This window comes from Eumetopias jubatus, unplaced genomic scaffold (genome assembly GCF_037043125.1).
Source record: "Eumetopias jubatus isolate StellerSeaLion01/CBP00866 unplaced genomic scaffold, mEumJub1_p1.0 scaffold_1, whole genome shotgun sequence".
NCBI classification, from domain to species: domain Eukaryota; kingdom Metazoa; phylum Chordata; class Mammalia; order Carnivora; family Otariidae; genus Eumetopias; species Eumetopias jubatus.
Genome location: NW_028274807.1, coordinates 3,664,119 through 3,683,689, shown reverse-complemented (window position 1 = coordinate 3,683,689; position 19,571 = coordinate 3,664,119). Strand labels below are relative to the sequence as shown.

At 58.5% G+C, this 19,571-nt stretch overlaps 1 protein-coding gene across 1 annotated transcript in view; it reads left to right on the top strand.

Annotated features, from left to right (window-relative positions):
- Nucleotides 1-1,259: 1,259 nt before the first annotated feature.
- PDE9A (phosphodiesterase 9A) overlaps nt 1,260-19,571 on the top strand; it is a 94,149-nt gene continuing 75,837 nt past the window's right edge. Inside the window, exon 1 of the mRNA XM_028126504.2 lies at nt 1,260-1,328. Coding sequence (XP_027982305.1) covers nt 1,260-1,328 — 69 coding nt within the window. The remainder of the gene's footprint in view (nt 1,329-19,571) is intronic.

Here is a 19,571-nt window from a genome sequence, read left to right as displayed (position 1 = left end):
AGCCTGTGTGCACCAGGCACTCTCTCAATATGCAAAACACAGACATTCAACAGATGCAAGGCAGTGGCTTGGAATCCACATAGAATGGAACAATCAGGGCATTCTCTGGCTGGGTTGACACTCGCTTCCAAGAGCGACAGGCACTTGGAGCCGCTCAGCACTTACCAGCCTCCCCCCCATCCGGGTCCCACTGGGAGATCCCAGAGAATCGGGAGCCACAAAGCAGCCCCCACTGTGATCTACAGGTCACTAACTGCCTGAAAATCCCTTCTTTTTCCCCTCCTGCTTTTCCCATACTCCCTGCAGCCATTAACGAGGTGGGGGGAGGGTGGGCAGAGCGAGAGCTGCTGGCTGGGTAATCCTCTCTCCAGCTCCATTAAGAACAGAAATAAAATTGCCATTTCAGCTCTGGGTGCAGCTGGAAAGAGGCTGTCACTCCCGAGAATGTACAGAAAACTTAGAAGGATGCGCATGAATGAGAAGCAACTTTTCCCATATCCTAGTCAAATTGCATGAGGATGGCAATCATGGCCGGGAGAGGCTGAGCCTCGGGGAGTTGCCTAATGCTAAGCGGTTCTGGATTAGCCACCTGGGGCAAAGGAGTCGCTCTGGGCAACTGTCCATTTGGGAAGGTGACCAGCCTGCAGCCAGAGGGGGTCGCTCTGGGAATTTCTGGCACTTGGGAAGGTGACCAGCCTGCAGCCAGAGGGGGTCGCTCTGGGAATTTCTGGCACTTGGGAAGGTGACCAACTCCGTAGCCAGAGGGGTCACTTGCTGTGGGCACCTGTCCAGGGGTCACCTGGAGAGAGGCTTTTCACTTGGCCCTATCCCCAAGGCGGCTGGAGTCCAACGGAAGAAGAGGGGGTGTGCCTTAATGTGGGAAGGGAGGAAGGGGGAGGAGGGAAGGGGGAGGAGGGAAGGGGGAGGAGGGATAGGGAGGAAGAGGGAGGCGGAGGAGGGAAAGGGGGGAAGGAGGAGGGGGAGGGAAAGGGGGGGAAGGGGGAGGGGGAGGGGGAGAGGGCGGAGGGAGGAGGAAGAGGGAGGCGGAGGAAGGCCGAGGCCGGAGGCGGAGCACCAGCCTAGACGCGCGCGCCAGAGGCGGCGGCCCGACCCCGCACCGGTGCGGCGGCGGCGCTCTGGTTGGCTGGTCTCCTCCGTCCTCCCGCCGCCGCCCCCTCCTCCCTCCCACTCCCCGCCCTCCCCGCGGCTGGCGTAGAGAAAGTACAGTAAAAAGTCCAAGTGCAGCCGCTCGGCGCAAGATGGGATCCGGCTCCTCCAGCTACCGGCCCAAGGCCATCTACTTGGACATCGATGGGCGCATTCAGAAGGTAACCTCCTCCCCACCCTCCGCACCCGCGGCCGCCGGTGCGAGCCCCCCCCCACCCCCGGTGCTCACGCCCTCCGCCGCAGCGCTGTGCTTGGCCCCCACCGGGCGATCCCGCGCAGTGGCCCCTCCCCGGGTGACGGCGCGGGCGGGGGGGGGGGGTCGTAGCGGTGGGTGGGGGGAACCTGGCGCAGCGACGGAGGGCGGCCTGGGTGGGGGGCCGTCGTCTGTGCGTCCGCGCGTCCTGGGTCCCGGCTGCAGCCTCCGACAACTTGGGCTGGGGGCAACAGGGCTCTGCGGAGCTGCTGTCCCCACGCGCCGCCTCCCCTCTCCCCCGCCGTGGAAAGGGGCGACCCACAAGGGGGTATTTTTTTCCACTTCATGGGCAGAGCTTTCTTTGTAACAGATCTCATCAGGCTGAGTTTGTATGTTCAGGGGCTGGTGCATGAAGCCTTTCATTTCCCTCGTAACGACCCCAGGGCAGACGCCCCGCGGAGCCCCTGGGCCGCCCTGCGGGACGTGGTCCCCAGACAGGGATGGTGACTGAGGCACGGAGGGTGACCGAGTACGCCGCCCCCGCCCCCAGTGGTGGTGCTTCCTGGCCAGGGGGGAGCCGGTGGGGGGGTGGGGCTTGGCCAGCAGGGGCTGCGCCCGGCAGCCCCCCACCCCGCCCCTCCGTGTACCCCACTGGACAGATGGTCAGCTCTGACAGCAGAGGGGGGGTCCTTGAGGCTGCTCTACCTCCTGGGCCCACAGAGAGACTGAGGGACAGGCCAGACCAGCCCTGTGGTCTCTCTGCTCTTCTCTGGAGGCATGAAGCCCTCCAGATGTCCAGGGTCCCTAACCAACTTGACTCTCATAGGAGAGGCTTCCCAGCAGACCCCCTTTGTTCCTGGCCCCTCCCTTGCTAAGGCCCTGGCCTGAGTCCAGAGCGTCCCGGGCCCATGCTTCTGATTGGCAGAGAGGCACAATAAGAAAGCTGGCTTGGAGGGGGGATTTTTAGCTCCTCCAGAACCCCCCCCCCCCACACCGGGAAAAGCCATAAGTGAGGACTCACTCCCAAACTTCAGGGGCACATTTCAGGGAAGCTGCCATCTCTCCCCTTGCTCTTCTCAAGGACCCCCCCACCCCCTGCCGGGAAGCCAGGGAGGGATGCCCCAGCCAGTGACAGAGCAGGCAGAGGCGGGGGGAAGTGGGGGGAGTCTCCAGAGATCTCTGGAGTGCCGCTGCCAGCTGATAGACTTGCCAGAAGCCACCCTCACTCTCCCCATGCCCGTCTCCATCTCAGGAAGTGAGAACTGTCCCTCCCCCACCAGCGCCCGCTTTAATAGAATCAGAGAGCAGAGAACAGGAAGAGTCTGCAAGGCCAGGTGGTCAAGCCTCTTGCTTCATCAGGGCCGGGCAGTTGGTCAGCAGCAGACGGAGGACTGGACTCCAGTCTCCTGACTTCCAGGACTCGGCACCTGTCACTGAGCAGGGACTTAACAGCCCCCTCAAAGGTAGAAATGACCCTCGGCTGAATACCTCCCTGTGCTGCATACACACGCATGCACAAACGTGCCCACATGTGTGCACATACGTGTTCACACACAACATGCACATGAAACCATGTTGCACACATACATACACAGACAAGCCACACACGTTCCCAAGAACAACCCCGCGTGCTAACACGCACGCGTGTGCAAACACACACGCGTGCAAACAAGCAAACGTGCACACCTATGCACAAGCCACGCACTCCTACCCCAACAGATGAGAATTCTCAACGATTGGCCTTTTTTCATCTTTTTGAAAGAGATGAGATGAGATGCCCCCGACCAGGTCAGAAGTGACAGCTTCTTCCCAAGAACTTCCCAAAGGTCTCCCTGAGACGCTGTCTTAGAAGTGGATAAGAAGTGGCAGAGAGGCACCAGAGGGTGGGAGGTGAGAGCCGAGTCTGGCAAGCTCTGCCCGTGGGGCAGGCAGGCTGGTTTTTAGACGGTGACACACCTGAGGTTGGGGTGACCTCCGGAAAAGCAGCCCTGGAGGCACGCCTGCAGTTAGGAGAGAGGCCGTGGCCTCGGGAGGGGCCACATCTGCTGCTGAGCCGGCTCCCCTACTTTCTGTGGTCTTGAGCAAGTCCGCGGGCAGCTCTGAGCCGGCCTCCCCGTCTGTAGAGTGGCATGGCAGTCTCTGCTTCATGGACTGTGCTGAGGACGCAAGACCGTACGACCAGAGTGCATGGGGTACTGCGGGAACAGGGTGGGTCCCTCTTTCTGTCCACAGTGGCCTTTCGCTGACCCAGACCGGGGAGCGGAGCCCGAGTAGGCTGTGGTCTAAACCTCGCGCATGGCCACAACGCCTCTTAGCGGTTCTTGACGAGGCTCTGCGCCCTCTGCCCGCGCTGTTGAGTCCGGTGGAGGCCCGTAGCTGGACTTGTAGCCGTGGTTGAGAGCCGAAGCATCTGGGGTTTCCGAGCACGTGCTGGAAAAGGACAACGGCGCTCTCCCCGCACACCCGGCAGCATGGTGGGGCCCGAAAGGGTCTCAGCGGAGAGCATTTCCAGCAATGCTTTCTGTGGTCGCACTTTCTGTCCTTAAGGCTCCAGGCACTGGATTCAGCCCTGCTCTGTCTCCCTTTTATCCTTCCCAGAGCTTCTCCCAGGAAGGTCATGGACACAGACCCCCGTTGCTTCCGAGGGGCAGGTGCGCTGGGGGTGGGGGAAGGGCTAAGGCACTGCTTTGTCTTCCCCGCCCTCTGCCCCTCCAGTGACCCTCTCTTGGGCACACACACCCCCCCCCCCCGCAGAGAGAGCAGCAATATAGGGGGAGAGCGTTCACAGCAGTGACTCCTGCAGGTGTAATCTGCTCCAGCCAAGCTTCGGGGGAACTGTCCCAGGTCACCGGAAGGGAGGCCGCCCGCCCTGTCTCAGGACGTACTTGGGGTGGTGACACTGGAGGTGTCCCAGGTGCTTGAAGAAACCACTGCAGCTCCCGGAGAGCTAGTTCAGTGCCTCTGACATGAAGAAGCCTCCAGACCCAGAGCTCTCCAACCAGCCCCCGGTGACACAGTGAGAGGCCAGCAGGGGGATTTGGGGGGATCCTCGGGCCGCCGTGAGGGGATCGATGTCCCATCTGCCGGCTTTCCTTCAGCCCTGTGCAGGGGGGGGCTTGGAGGGCAGCGGTAATCCTCCGAGTCCGTGCCCCCCGGGGTCCCCTCAAAGGCAGCAGAGAGCCGTGTGGCCTCTCCCAGAGCCTTGCCTGCATCCCCGTGGCCTGGGCAAGGTCCCCAACCTCTGTGTAAGGTGGGGGTACCCATAGTGCTGCTTGTCATAGCGTCGGCCGGACAAGACCCGTCACTTAGGCCGCTCTCCACGGGAGCTACCAAACAGCCACTGTGTGCCAAGGGCTGGGTCCCGTGCAAACGTGACACCCACGACTGCGTCCCACCGAGGGATGGGCTCACGGATAGTAAACACAGCTGTTGCAGGGTGCCTGTGGACGGACAGAAGGACATGGCAGGCCCCACTGGTGGGGCAGGGCTGTGTGCCAGAAGTGGGATGCTTGATGAGTAGGCTCCCTTCCTTGGTAAAGACTGGCTTTGGGGGGGGGGGCCCGGCATGGGGGAGGGGGACTTTTTGCAGACTGGGAAGCCTTAGGGTGACCCAGGTTAGGAACTGCTGGATGGCCAAGGTGACAGCCTCACTCACCTCCACACATCTGTCCCCTTGATGCCTCCTCCCCTGCTCCTGTTGAAGGAGGAGGGAGTGGGAACCAGGGTCCCCAAAGCTGGATAGCTGGGGACCCCCGCTCCAGAGGACTCCTCTCTAGAAGATGCTGCTTCTCTTCTTTGCCCAGACGGTTTGCGTTTTCCTTTCCTCTGCTGGCCCTGGCCTCAGCACCTGTTCTTTTCTCCGCCTTGCCCACATAGTACATCCAGAGAGAGGGGGCACTCAGCTGGGTTGTGCCGGGGGTGCCAGGGTGGTGCCCTTGGCATTGGGGAGGAGGAGGGGCCCTGCCTGGTAGCACGTCCAGGCGTGCGTTTGATGACCTTACCATTTCCAATGAAGAAGAGTGAGGGTTCGCGTGACCTTGGGGCCTGGCTTTGGGCTGGAGCTGCTGAGAAGCCTCATCTGGACAAGGATGGCCATTCTGGAGCTCCTGCCAGCTTTGGAAGAGAGCATCCCCGCTGGCGCATTGCCCTGGCCTGGTGGCTTGCTCAGGGACATGGCAGTCTGCCCGGACCACCCTCAGCCACTCTGAGCTCCTGGGTCCTTGTCCCAGCCTTGCTGCCGCAGGAACCCCGACCTTTCTCTGCCACTGGAACCCAGGTCCAAGACAGCCAACAGCCACTTGACTCTGTTAATGGTTTCTACTCTAAAACCAGGAAATGAATGAGGAAAACCCGAAGGGAAGAGCAACCTTGGGAAGTTGTTGAACTATCTGCAGAAGACTGTGCCCGGTTCACGGCTGACTGCTAGCCCCTCCCCGGGCCCTGTGCGCTTAGGGGTCCCGTCTTCTCCCAGGGAGCCGGCGTCCACCCTGCCAGGGCCCGCTGTGACGGGGATTCCGGGGTACACCCCCGGTTCCTTCCCCCCGGCGCCTACAGGGCCCGGACCCGTGGTTTTCCTCTGTAGCAGGGCCCTCCCCCCGCCCTTGGAGGTCAGACCTCTGCAGCCCTACCGGCCACCTCCCTCCCTCCCGCCTGCCTCCCTCTGTCCTCCGCTTTGCTCCAGCCCTGCGCCCTCCAAGGGACTTCAGGCTCCTCTACCTTTGTTGCTTGCCTTTGGCGCAAATAGAAGCTGCTGCTCTTCTTCAGGCCGGTCCTGTCTTCCATTCTCGAAGGGTGTAGCTGCCCCTGTCCTGTCCCGTGTGGTCAGTGCGGCAGGACCCTGAGACTCCCCGACTCATGGGCACCTTTCCCCTTTCTGGAAAATACGTCTGTCCTGCCACCCGGCAAAGCCCAGTGACAATTTCCTTTCACTTTAAGATGTGTGCACCTGCTCTGTCCACACTCCGAGCTGGCGGAGCCCGCGAGCGGAAGAATCTTCCCTGGGTTTGCACAGGGCTGATGCACTGGCCAGGCAGACCCATGGTGAGTTCTCTGGGCTTGGGCGTTCCTGTGAGCCCTGCATCCCTGCCAGGTGACGGGAGCACCCCTTGGTCATTGCCGGCAGTTCCAGCCCCGCCTGCTTATTTTTCTTCAAATGTTTATAGCTTAAGATATTTACACAGGTACTGAAATGGTAACAGAAGCTAATTGCAATGCAGGGAAGTCTGGGGACTCCTAGTGTGGAGAAGGGACTCATCCCACACCGTCTTGGTTTCCAGCGGAAAACTGGAGAGGGTCTGCAGGCAATGGGGGAGGCATTTTGCCTCCAGGCCTGCCCCTGAGCTCACGATGACCCGTCTGTCTCCAGCTGGGTCAGAGCTGGGAGGCGAGCTTTAACAGGAACACCGTGTGTTCAGCCTCTTGCTCAACAAGTAGATCAGCCCCACGGCCCACAGTGCCCAACAGGTGTTGTGCAAACAGAAACTCTTGGAAGCGCAGCCTCTCCGAATTCTACCCAGCCCTGGGGGCTGAGAAGTCAGTGCTGGCCTCCCTCTTCCTTCCCACTTGCCCCCGGCCTAAAGGCTCGTTCCCAACATCTGGAGGCCCCAGGAGGGGCGTGGCTGCCCTCCACTAATGTCATCAGGGTGGACAGAAAATGACACAGAGGTCTCTCAGACTACGTGCAGCTCCCCCTGTCTTGGAGGGGTGGCCACACGGAGTGGGGAGGGATCGACAGCCCCACAGATCCAGTTCTGTTTCTTGACAGCTGGGAGGCCCGAGGGAAGTCACCTTCTCCTTGGTTAAGTGGGCGCGGCAGTGACGCCCCCATTGGGTGACCACAGATGGCGCTAAGTAATGTGCGAGGTGCCCAGGCCTAGCGAGCTGGCCACACGGGGAGGCTCGGCCAGCACGTCCTGCATGCAGGCCCTTGCTCCCTCCCTCCCCCAGCACACTGTGGAAGGAGCTGAGGCAACCCCTCCTGTCACCGGTCGGTATCTCTGCGAGCCCACTGCGAACCTGAACTAAGGCCCCAGGCCCCCGGGGCCCACTATCCAGGACACCTTCATCTCCAACTTGGCAGAGGCTGCTGGAAACTGGACCACGTGAGCCCCGAGCCGGGAGGGCCGGCGGCCTCCCCAGAGCCGCTGTGGGCTAAGGACTGGCCTCAGACACAGGCAGAGTGCAGCTCTGGTCGTCAGGGAAGAGAAGCAAGAGCAGACGAAGGGCATGGTGTCCCCATCAGACGGCTGATGTGAACCGACATGCAGATGAAAGAGGAAACGGCCTCAGCCAAGTGGCTGATGGCAGAGCCAGCCACAGGGAGCCCAGGACGCCGCCCCGCGGTCAGATAGCGGGACTGGGTGCACAGGTAGCCTTGGCTCACTGGAGGCTGGGCCCCCACACCCTTGTCCTGGCTTTGCTGCCCCCGAGGCCCTTCCCACAGCAGAAGGCCGAGGCTGAGCCGTCCGCACCCAGTCACCTGCTTCCGGGGCCACCGATGACCCAGCAGGCCGCGCTACTGGGAACTGGCGGAGGTCTAGAGCTAGAAGGGATCAGAGAGTGTACCTGGAAGACACAAAGGGACCCCCAAGCACCCACCTGGACAAGACGGCAGCAGCCCACCAGCTGGTCCCGCCCCCGGGAAGGATGCACCCCTGCGTCTCAACGCCCTCCTGGGCCACGCGGACGCCTGCATGCATCTCTCCCTAGGCATGTTTGGGACACGGTCACGTCTAAACAACACTCAGTTCCTCAGCCCCAAATACTTGCAACCTCAAAACAACCAGTCTCTGCCGTCGACAGTGTGGTTCCTCTGCCTCGACTGCACCCACCTGTACCCCTCACTTCCACCGTGGCTCCACGTCTGCTCCCCGGGTCCCCAAGCTGATCGCCGGATGGGAGCAGTGGCCTGAACAGAATCTCACAGCACCACTGAAAACCCGTCTAGAAGGTTAAGTTCGAGCCAGAACATCTCAGCAAATTGGCTTTAGATGTTGTCCCGCATGCCTTTTTTTTAATTATAGCAAAGTACATATAAAATTTGCCATCTTAACCATTTCCGGGTTCCATGGCGCTGAACACACTCACATTCTTATGCAGTCGTCCTCACCATCCGTCCTGAACTTTCCCGTCTTCCCAGACCGAAACTCTGTCCCCGGTAAACGCGAACTCCCCCAGCCCCTCCCCGGCCCCCGGCACCCACCTCCTACTCTCTGTCCCTGTGGGTCTGACTGCCCCGGGTCCCTCCTGTGAGTGCGTCACACAGTGTTTGTCCTTCTGTGGCTGGCTGGCTTCACTGAGCGTGGTGTCCTCAAGCTTCGTCCACGTTGTGGCACGGGGCAGTTTTCTTCCTTTTTAAGACCGAATAATATTCCGTCATGTGTATTGTGCACGTGCTGTTTATCCATTCGACCCTCAGTGAACCTGCCTGATCATCTTTAGACCTCAGTCATTCACATTCTTATTTCCTCCGTTTGCAAAGCATAGGTCTATTGCAGTGGGTATATCACTGTGTTTGCCGGAAAACAAACACTCTTCTCCCTAAGGCCCTCCGTGGTTTCCTGGTCGCAGTTGTGTGAATCTGAGGAGTTGTGTGTGTTGTCGTCTGGGAGGTGGGATATGTTATAGGCGGGGAGAGTAAACTGCTCAGGGAAGGGGCTGCGTCTCAGATTCAGTGACATTCCGGGCATTTACTGGCAGCATGATGCCATGGTCAAGAGCATATGGGTCCCGGGGCAAGTGTGTCTGCCCTTGAAGACGGTCGTGTGCAGTCAAGTTCCTGACATGCCTCGATGACTCCATCTCCGAAGTGGGGTGAAGGGAGCATCTCCCTCACGCGGTCGTTCTGATTTAATGCATAAATCTGCGTCCAGTGCTAAAACGGGACCACCACGTGGCCAGTGCTACCTAAAGCCCCTGTTATTTTTATTTGTTTGTAACTTATTTATTCGTGTTGTGGATGTAAGGCAGTCAGATCTCCGTGTCTCGTTGGGAGAGCCTTATGGAGACCCCTGGCTTTGTGCTCCTGTGTTGGCAAGTGGCCCCTGGGGCAGCCGGCCATCAGTCCCAGCACGGGGCCCCGTGTCCAGGCGTGCTCTGTGACATGCAGGGCCCGCCCAGCCCTGCAGTGCTCCCAGCTCCGTGATCCCGTGCTTCCTGTGGTCGCCCCAGGTCCACCCTTGTCCCCCTGGTCTTTCCACTGAAGCCAGGACCAAGGATACCTTTCATTTCTCCTCCGTTTCAGAGATGGAGCTGTGGGGATTGCAGCGAGGGGGGCCGGTGGTGGAGTGACCGCTCAGGCAGGCAGGCATGGGTGAACTATAGGACAACCAGAGCCGCGTGCACACCAGCTCTCTGGTTGCATGAGGGTTCCAGGCTTCAGCCTCATTTATTTTGCCGGAGGGGGGTGGTTGTGGTACCCACAGCCCTTAACGGTAATTTTGCTGTTGAAGGGAGCTGCGCTGGTGGGGGGTGTGGCTAGTCACTGTCCGCGGCGGCCCCGGGGGGCTCGCTGCCACGTTGGCCACTGGGCAGCTGGCCTGGGGGAGCTGCTGGCCTGGGGGAGACGGAGGTGGGGCGCTTTGGGGAAACAAAGTCAGAGCCCACCCGTAGAATGGCAGGAGTTTGCCGGCTTTGGCACAGACTCTCTCCGTTTAGCCTGGAACACTACCATGAGGACAAGCTGCCCCCTGTCCTGCAGTCAGCACCACCAAAGGGAGGTGTAGGGTGGCCGGAGCTCTGTCATCCTGGGGGCCAGTCACACACGGGGCTGATGTATTTTGTAAGCAGTTAACGGAACCCAGTGATCAAGCTCTTTGTCCTCACAGCTTCTGCCTTTAGGGAATTTTTTTTTTTAAAAACTTTTATAGCCTTAGAAATAACAGAAAAAGAGGCAGTGCCTTTTGACATTATCATCTAGAGATCTTCAATAATGTTGAATTGGCATTTGCAAGAGCAGCAAACCCAGGGCTTGTGTGCGGGAAAGCTGAGGGCGGACCGCCGCGGGGCGTGGCTGGCGAGCCAGGCTGGGGCTCAAGCCATGGCCAGGGCGCTTGGGGAGCAGCCCCCAGAATGATTTCGCTCAGAGTTGCGTCCTGTAAACTTCACGCAGGGAAAAGTGAAGATGTGAACCGTGGTTAAAGGTTCGTACGTACTCTGAGACCTCTTGGTGGAGCTTCTGAAGGCCAACACATGTCGCCACCGCTATGGATCACAGAACATCCAGAGCCCAGAACAGACACCGGAGGGGCTGAGGAACATGACCCTAGTGATGGCCAGTGATGCCCGGACATTTGGAGCCCCTAAGACTTAAGGATGCCCCCCTCCTTGGGGCCGCCCGGATGCATGGCCGTGGTGCCAGCATGTATTTGATCCCACTTTGTGTGTGTTGTTTAGGAGTCTGTGCCCCAAGTAGCAGAGGCGGGAGATGGCATCTGTGCCCCATCGGCAAAGCCAGCCTGGAGTATTCCAAGGAGCCGGGGTCCAGGGAGGCGCTTCCGTAGCAAAGGAGTGCGTGGGGAAGTGTAGGAACAGTGAATTTCCCCCACAGCTATTTCCGGAACCCGGGCTGCGTGGCACCAGGCTGAGCAGGTGAAGGAAATGGGTGCCAACCTCGGAGAGCTGTGTGGACACAGGGGCATGTAGCGTCTGGACGTCGGCAGGGCGGACAGCCCTGGCAGGGGCAGGGAAGAGGCACTGAGAAGTGACCGGTCTCTCCAGGGATGAGGGACCCTGGATCTCCTGGGTGTTGTGCAGAAGTAGCTGAGGCCACAGGCTGGATGCCAGACCTCCTGGAACACTCCGTCCCCCTACCCCCCATCCCCGCCCCCCGCCCCCCATGCTCCTGGGGCTGGATTTCAGCCCCTGCAGTGAGCCCTGGGCATGTCCTCCAGAGGGACAGAGCAGGCAGCCGGGAGAGGCCGCTCTAGAGCCAAGGTGGATCCCGGCACCAAAGGAGCCCATCGCGGGGCCTCCCGCCCCTCACCTGCCCCTCCTAAGGGCCAGGCTTAGTTTCTGGAAGAAAGAGCTGGGGCTGGGGGGGGGACCTAGGTGGCTCAGTTGGTTAAGCGTCTGCCTTCGGCTCAGGTCGTGATCCCAGGGTCCTGGGTTCGAGCCCACATCGGGCTCCCTGCTCAGCAGAGAGCCTGCTTCTCCCTCTCCGTCTGCCTGCCTCTCTGCCTACTTGTGCTCGTTATCTCTCTGTCAAAAAAAATAAAATAAATAAAATCTTAAAAAAAAAAGAGCCATGGGGTTGGCTGCTTTCAGCCAGCTGCTGTGAGCCCCAGGCATCAAACTAAAGAGTGAGCCTGCACGCAGGTCTGTGGCTCAGCGTGGCCAGGGAGACACGGCCCCTGCTGAGGTTACATCACAGTGACACGCCACCCCCAAAGTCCAACGGCACTGAGCAGAACCTTGACCTTTGGAGGGACTGTGGCAGCTCCACAGGAGGCCCGCGAGGCTTCAGCCTGGTGGGTGGAGGCCAGCCTCTGAAGGACAAGAAGCAGGGTGGGGAGGCCAGTGCGGCCCCCGCGGCGGCACGCACGCCGCCAACTTGGACTCGAAGCCCCTTGCCTACACTCAGAGACACTTCTTTTCTGGCAGGAGACTATTCAATTTTTCTAATGAAATTTCAAGGCAATAAAGAGAAAAGGAAAAAGAGGCAGGAAGAAAAGACTTCTCCTCCGCTCCCGCGGCCCTGAACTGCCCACTTTCTCCCACGTCTCTAGGATTTCCTTGTCCCCGGCCGCGGCTCGCCAGGTGGCTGTGTGAGGACCTCAGATCCACTGCCCACGCTGTCCCGTGCTCTGCCCCTGCCCGTGTCGGCCCCCAGCTTGTGACTGTTGCAGGATGAGGTGTCCCCATCCAAACCCCAAAACTTCTGGGGTTATTACAGTTATTTCAGAGGGGATTTAAAGTTATGGTTTAGTTGAGGCATGTCATGAAAAAGAACTTTGAATAAAAACATGCCCCTCCCTCTGCTTGCTTGCCTCATGCACTTGGAACAAAGTGGCCTTGTAAAGTGAGAGGTGTGGGGAGGAAGGTCCCCATGGCCGCCATTAACGGGAGGAAGTGGGGTTTGCTTCCCAGACCTGCCGAAGGGAGGTGGACAGAAGGACGTGGAAACTTGACCCGCTTCCCCAGCTCATCCTGGGCTACCTCTGCTCACGTTGTGGATTCTGGGTTTCATGCAAGTGCAGACTCCAGCATGGGTCTCAAGAAGGTCAGGGTGGTAAATGATTTCCAGGATTACTTGAAAATACCCGGATAAGGAAATAGTGGCGATGAGTGGACTCCTCTGGAAAGAAGTCAGGGTCCCCCGTGTAATTCCCGGAAAGGAGGCTCGAGCCAGAAGATGCATCACCCTCCTCCCAAAGCCTTGACAGGTTCTCCTGAAAGGGCCGCAAACCCTAAGTCACCCAGAATCCTCAAGGTTTGCTCCCCACCCCCAACCTCAGGGCCAACACCTGCCATTCGGCCAAGGCCTCTGCGACCACCTGTTGGCCCGCCCCAAGGAGGCCCACGCAGGACCAGCTCCCGCACCAACAGCCCCTCGGCTGCACACTGGTGCTCCCCTATGTCGTCCCATCTGGGAAAGAGGATGGGAGCGGTGGTGCTCACTTTCCAAGGTGACAGAGCTCGGGGTCTGCAGTTGGGGAGAGTTTTCCTGTCTCCCAGGCTCGGTCTCCCCCATGTCTTTTCACCCGCCGCCACTCCCTCAGCCCTGCCCAACGCAGCTGAGGGTTGCATACTGAGGTCTCCTGTGGGTGGTCCTCCCCACAGCCCCTCCCCCCCGGGCATGAAGAAGCCTGGACCCCAGGACGGGTCTCACTGGCCCACACTCGGACCCCTGATACAGCAGAGCTGGACAAAGACCTTGGGGGGAGGGGCACGGGTTAGGCGGGAGAGCTGCGTGAGGGCCCAGCTCCGGGAAATGCAAGGGTCGTGCATCGAGAGCCGCCTCTTATTTGAAGGGGAACTCAAGAAGTAAAGCCAATTGAAACCAGAGAGACACCTTTGGAAATGTCCTCACTTGAAGCAGTGCTTGGAAGGGTGCTCCATGTCCGCACATTTCTTACCCTTTCAGCTGTCTGCTCTGCACTTTCAATCCCCCGCAATCCATTATTTATAACCAGGGACAGTGACCTCAGACGCCTGATGTGGAAACACAAAACAGAGCGACCCCAGAAGAGTGACAGGGAGCGGTGAGACGGACCTGCCGTGACGAGCGGGTTCCAGGCGGAGGAGGTCTTGGACCCTCGCAGACGCGGGCGTGGGGACACAGGCCCCGAGATGCCGCCGAGCCCAAGCAGCCCAGAGCCTGAGCTGGAGGCGTTTACACGGTCTGCGCAGCTGTGTCCTGCTAGTGAACATTGTCAGCCAGGACCGGAATGCCCCGCGTGGCCAAACTGTTCTTCCCCAGCCTCCCCACCCCCTGCTCCAGACCGAGCCCTCATCAGCTCTTATGAGGGGACAAGGGGGTGCGCCTCCCGTCTGTAATCCGTCCCCCGCGGCCCCTCCCGGAGCGTGCTCCCCGTCACAGATGCACTCCGAGCCTCACACAAGCTTCAGGGATTCCTGTTCCCTGCAGAGAGTCCAGCCTGAGAGCCCAGGGCTCTGTCAGCTCCCGGGGCCGCTGTGGCACATTCCCACTGTCAGCACGACTGCAAACAGCACGGATTTATTCTCTCGAAGTTCTGGAGGCCAGAGCCCAGGATCCACATCACTGGGCCAGAATCAAGGCGTTGGCAGAGCCTCGCTGCCTGGAGGTTCTAGGGGGAAGCCGTTGCTTGCTCTCCCGCTCCTGGGGGCTGTCAGCACGCTTTGGCTTGTGGCCACACCGCTCGGGTGCCTTCAGAACTCTCTATTCGTCTTCCCATCTCTCTCTGCCACCTTGTGACTTCACTTAAGCACCCCCCCGACCCCCCAAGGTGATCCGGGCTCATCTCATCCCAGGATCCTTCATCTAATTATGTCTGCAGAGACGTGGCCACGTAAGGTGGAGAAGGTGCTACAGGGCTCTTTTCCACGCCATTCTGTGGGCTTCTGGCCTCAGACTGTCCCCAAGTCCTGTCCCCAAGCCTCTTCCCATATCCCTGAAAGCCAGTGGGATCGTGGGAGCGGGGCACAGTGAGGGGATGGCCCCTTCCCTTCACCGGCAGGCGGCCTGGCGGGCCTTGCTCCTGCAGCCTCCCATCCCTCCGGGCCAGCCCGCCTCCACGGACCGGTCACCTGCCTCCGGCTGGCCGCACACCCCAACCAGGGTCTTACCTGTCTCTCTCCTCCCACACCAAGTTTTGCTGTTCATTTGGATGGAGTGAACTCGTGCCGTGCTGAGCAAAAGTGCCTCCCAAACCCTTTCACCTCAGAGACGTTTGCTGAGGGCTTCCTGTGTGCTGGAGCCGAGAGAAGATGCTTGATAAAGAGGTGGGTTTGGGGGCTGTGGTGTGCTGCAGATCACTCGGCCCCCAGGCCCCCCACGCTCCCCACACCCTCCCCCGCCATCAGCTTGTTGCTTACGCAGCAGCCCTGGGATGAGCAGGCTGGGGCTTGTGGCTGGCCCTGCTCTATGCCAGTTGTATGATCCTGACACTCAGATTCCACATCTGTGAAATGGGGATAGCACCTGCCCTGCAGACTTTTGTACAGTGCCCACAATGTACCACCTACCTTTCTAAGGATTTTATAGAGGTGACCAGCGTCTGCCGCATGTTGCAGATGCAGAGAGTGTGCGATGAAGAATTTGCTCACGGCCCCGGGTTGCAGGCAGAGCTGGGGCTGGACCCAGGAAGGCTGGCTTCGGGCTCTGTGCCCCACGGCGCAGACTTCAGGGAAAGGTCTTCCCATGGGATGGATGGTCTCTCCGGCCTCTCGGGCTTCAGAGCCTTCCCCCTGGGGGCTTACGGCGCCTTGAAGCAGGTGGAGCTGGTATTGCCCCATCTTGAGGAGGAAAGGGCTCTGCAAGGACAGAGAGGTCGGTATTTGGGGGACCCCCTGTGGTTTGCCCCAAACTAAGTCTCCCACAAATCTGGGAGGCTTTGTACCCATGCTGCATCTGAGCTCCATCGGAGCGCTGGGTGGTCTCCTGCACTGTGGCCTCCATCGTCCCACGGCGGTTTGTCACCCCGAGCCGTCAGTCCCTCACGGCTCCCTTGCCGACCATCACCCCACTGCCGGACACTCACACACGCCCTTCCTGTTCATCGTCGTCATATCACCGCTCGCCGAGTGACTTTGGAAACGTTCCTGAAACTCTCTGAACCTTAATAGCTACAAAATGGGAAGAATGACACCCACCTTCAAGGCATGCTTTAAGGACCAAAGACTATATGTGTTCTTCACCAAATAATGGCAAAGAAAGGAAAGGGAACCATCTCTCTCTCTCTCTCTCTCTCTCTCTCTCTCTCACACACACACACACACACACACACACACACACACACGTTTTCAAGTCAGGATCCAAACCGGGCCATGCACTAGGTTTATTTGCTGTCTCCTTAAGTCTCTTTCTATCCACGTGTTTCGTCCCCTTTCCATTCTGCAATTTATTTGGTGAAGAATACATACTACTTCTGATCCTTGAAGCATGCCCTGAAGACGCAGATACAGACGTATAGGTGTACGGAGATGCGGAGATGTGCATGAGGATGGAGGTGGCTAAGGAGCGCTAAGGGAGATTCTTGTTAATTTCCTTTCCATGTGAAAATCACACTGTGGCTATCTTGAACCATAAGCAAGGATCTTGGATGTTAGGGATGCACTCTGAAATGCACAAGATGACACAGAATGATGTCTACAGTGAGCTTATGACCACCCCAGCAGGCGGGGAAGCCGGGGTGCAGACCCGCGGGCTGGGTCCGAGCCGACGGCCGGGGTGGCAGGTGGGGGGTAGGGCTCTGCTGCTGCCAGCGCTCCAGGATTTCCAGCATACAGAACTTCTTAAAGATTTTATTTATTTTTCTGGGAGAGAGAGCGTGCATGGGCATGTGAGGGGGAGGGGCAGAGGAAGAGGGAGAGAGAATCCTCAAGCAGGCTCCATGCCCAGTGCGGAGCCTGACACGGGGCTTGATCTCACGACCCTGAGACCATGACCTGAGCCAAAATCATGAGTCGGGTGCTTCACTGACTGATCCCACCAGGCACCCCTGGAGCTTCTCTTCTTTAGAAGAATGTATGCAATGAGTCTGGCCCGTAGTAATAAATGGTAGTTTCTGCTATTATTTTATATTTTCAAACACAATGACCAGAAAAATACCTCCTAACTTGAAAGGGAAATGAGGTCTAATACAGAGTTTATTTTAGGGATTGCCTGTCTGGCGGTTAACTGTAATCCATTCTGACCATGATGTTATCCTTGTGTTCTAAAAACAAGGAGCAACATGGGGTGAACAATATGCTAAAGTTTATATGTCTATGAAATTTATAATTAAAGGAGAATTGCAGATAGATTGCAGGTGAACATAGAAAGAGAGAGAGGTAGATAGCCTACAATCTTGGCCTCAGTGTCATGCATTTATTTCCTGAGTATTTAAACACATAAACGGTAGGGGGGCGCCTGGGTGGCTCAGTCATTAAGCGGCTGCCTTCGGCTTGGGTCATGATCCCAGGGTCCAGGGATCGAGCCCTACGTCAGGCTCCCTGCTCGGCGGGAAGCCTGCTTCTCCCTCTCCCACTCCCCCTGCTTGTGTTCCCTCTCTCGTTGTGTCTCTCTCTGTCAAATAAATAAATAAATAAACTTTAAAAAAAAATAAAAGGTGGGATTTTGGTCTTGATCTGCTTAGCCTGTCTTCTGTATTAAACACTTGTAATTCTTGGGCACTAATAAGCCAATGGGAGTTTGCCTTTTAACTCCCCCAAAGATAGAAAAGTTGTGAATCTACGGATGTGTCGTAAATTGGCTGAGCTCTGGGCTGGTCGGGTTGAGTTCTAATTCCTGGAGCTAGGGCATGAGATCCAGGAGCCAGACTGAAATACTCTCGTTTGCTTCGAGGGCAGACAAAGCCTTATAAGAGCTCATAAAAGTGTATGTAAAACCTTAGTAGGTAATAGAAGCTACAGAAAATGAATCACAACTTGGTAGACAAAAGATAAGGAATTTGAATTGGTTTATTTTCCTCTGGGAGGGGAGCCTAAGTCAATATTTGCTACAAGTATGCCATCGGAAATACCAGCAACTGGAAAACAAGGCAAACAGAGAATGCATACATCATTATGGGCAAGTGACTTACCTCCCATTTAGACCTCCACTAGAGCTCTCCTATCAGCACAGCATCCATCTCTGGGCTTAGAGCCAGGGAGGCTCCGGGTTTGCATGTGGGACCACCCTGGCCAGGCCAGGCCAGCTTCTTCTCTCTCTGGGGCTTAGAGTCCTCATCTGTGTGAAGGGTGATGGTGATACCAAGCTTAGAGGTTCTTATGAGGACCCAGGGTCACAGGACTTGTAAGGCATTTGGCTCAGGTTCTGGCCCAAGCATAGGCTCAATTCTGATAGGCGGTGGTGATGGTGGGACTGCTGGTGCTGTGGTGATGCTGGTGGTGGAGGAGGTGATGGTGGTGTGGTGATCCTGGTGGTGGAGGAAGTCATGGTGGAGGTGGTGATGGCAGAGATGGTGCTGGTCGTGGAGGAGGTGATGGTGAGGTAGTGGTGGAGGTGATGGCAGAGATGGTGCTGGTGGTGGAGGAGGTGATGGTGGAGGTGGTGGAGGTGATGGCAGAGATGGTGCAGGTGGTGGAGGAGGTCATGGCAGACATGATGCTGGTAGTGGAAGAGGTGGTGGTGCTGATAGTGGAGGAGGCGATATAGGAGGTGGTGGTGGAGGTGATGGCAGAGATGGTGTTGGTGGTGGAGGAGGTCATGGAGGAGGTGGTGGTGGAGGAGGTGATGGCAGAGATGGTGCTGGAGGTGGAGGAGGTGGTGGAGTAGGTGATGGCAGAGATGGTGCTGGTGGTGGAGGAGGTGGTGGAGGAGGTGATGGCAGAGATGATGCTGGTGGTGGAGGAGGTGGTGGAGGAGGTGATGGAGGAGGTGGTGGTGGAGGTGGTGGCAGAGATGGTGCTGGTGGTGGAGGAGGTGGTGGAGGAGGTGATGGAGGAGGTGGTGGTGGAGGTGATGGCAGAGATGGTGCTGGTGGTGGAGGAAGTCATGGAGGAAGTGCTGGTGGAGGTCTTGGAGGAGGTGATGGCAGAAATGGTGCTGGTGGTGGAGGAGGTGATGGCAGAGATGGTGGTGGTGGAGGTGGTGGAGGAGGTGATGGCAGAGATGATGCTGGTGGTGGAGGAGGTGATGGAGGAGGTGGTGGTGGAGGTGATGGCAGAGATGGTGCTGGTGGTGGAGGAGGTGGTGGAGGATGTGGTGGTGGAGGTGGTGGTGGAGGTGATGGCAGAGATGGTGCTGGTGGTGGAGGAAGTCATGGAGGAAGTGCTGGTGGAGGTGGTGGAGGAGGTGATGGCAGAAATGGTGCTGGTGGTGGAGGAGGTGATGGAGGAGGTGATGGCAGAGATGGTGCTGGTGGTGGAGGAGGTGATGGAGGTGATGGCAGATGTGGTGCTGGTGGTGGAGGAGGTGGTGGGGAGGTGATGGAGGAGCTGGTGGAGGAGGTGATGGAGGAGGTGGTGGGTGAGGTGATGGCAGAGATGGTGCTGGCGGTGGAGGAGGTGGTGGTGGAGGTGATGGCAGAGATGGTGCTGGTGGTGGAGGAGGTGATGGAGTAGGTGATGGAGGAGGTGGTGGAGGAAGTGGTGGAGGAGCTGGTGGAAGAGCTGGTGGAGGAGGGGATGGAGGAGGTGATGGAGGAGCTGGTGGGGAGGTGATTGGAGGAGGTGATGGAGGAGGTGATGGCAGAGATGGTGCTGGTGGTGGAGGAGGTGGTGGAGCAGGTGATGGCAGAGATGACGCTGGTGGTGGAGGAGGTGATGGAGAAGGTGATGGCAGAGATGGTGCTGGTAGTGGAGGAGGTGGTGGAGGAGGTGATGGAGGAGGTGATGGCAGACATGATGCTGGTGGTGGAGGAGATGAGGAAGGAGGTGATGGCAGAGATGGTGCTGGTGGTGGAGGAGGTGATTTAGGAGGTGATGGAGGAGCTGGTGGGGGAGGTGATGGAGGAGGTGATGGAGGAGGTGGAGGAGCTGGTGGAGGAGGTGGTGGAGGAGCTGGTAGAGGAGGTGATTGGAGGAGGTGATGGCAGAGATGGTGCTGGTGGTGGCAGAGGTGGTGGAG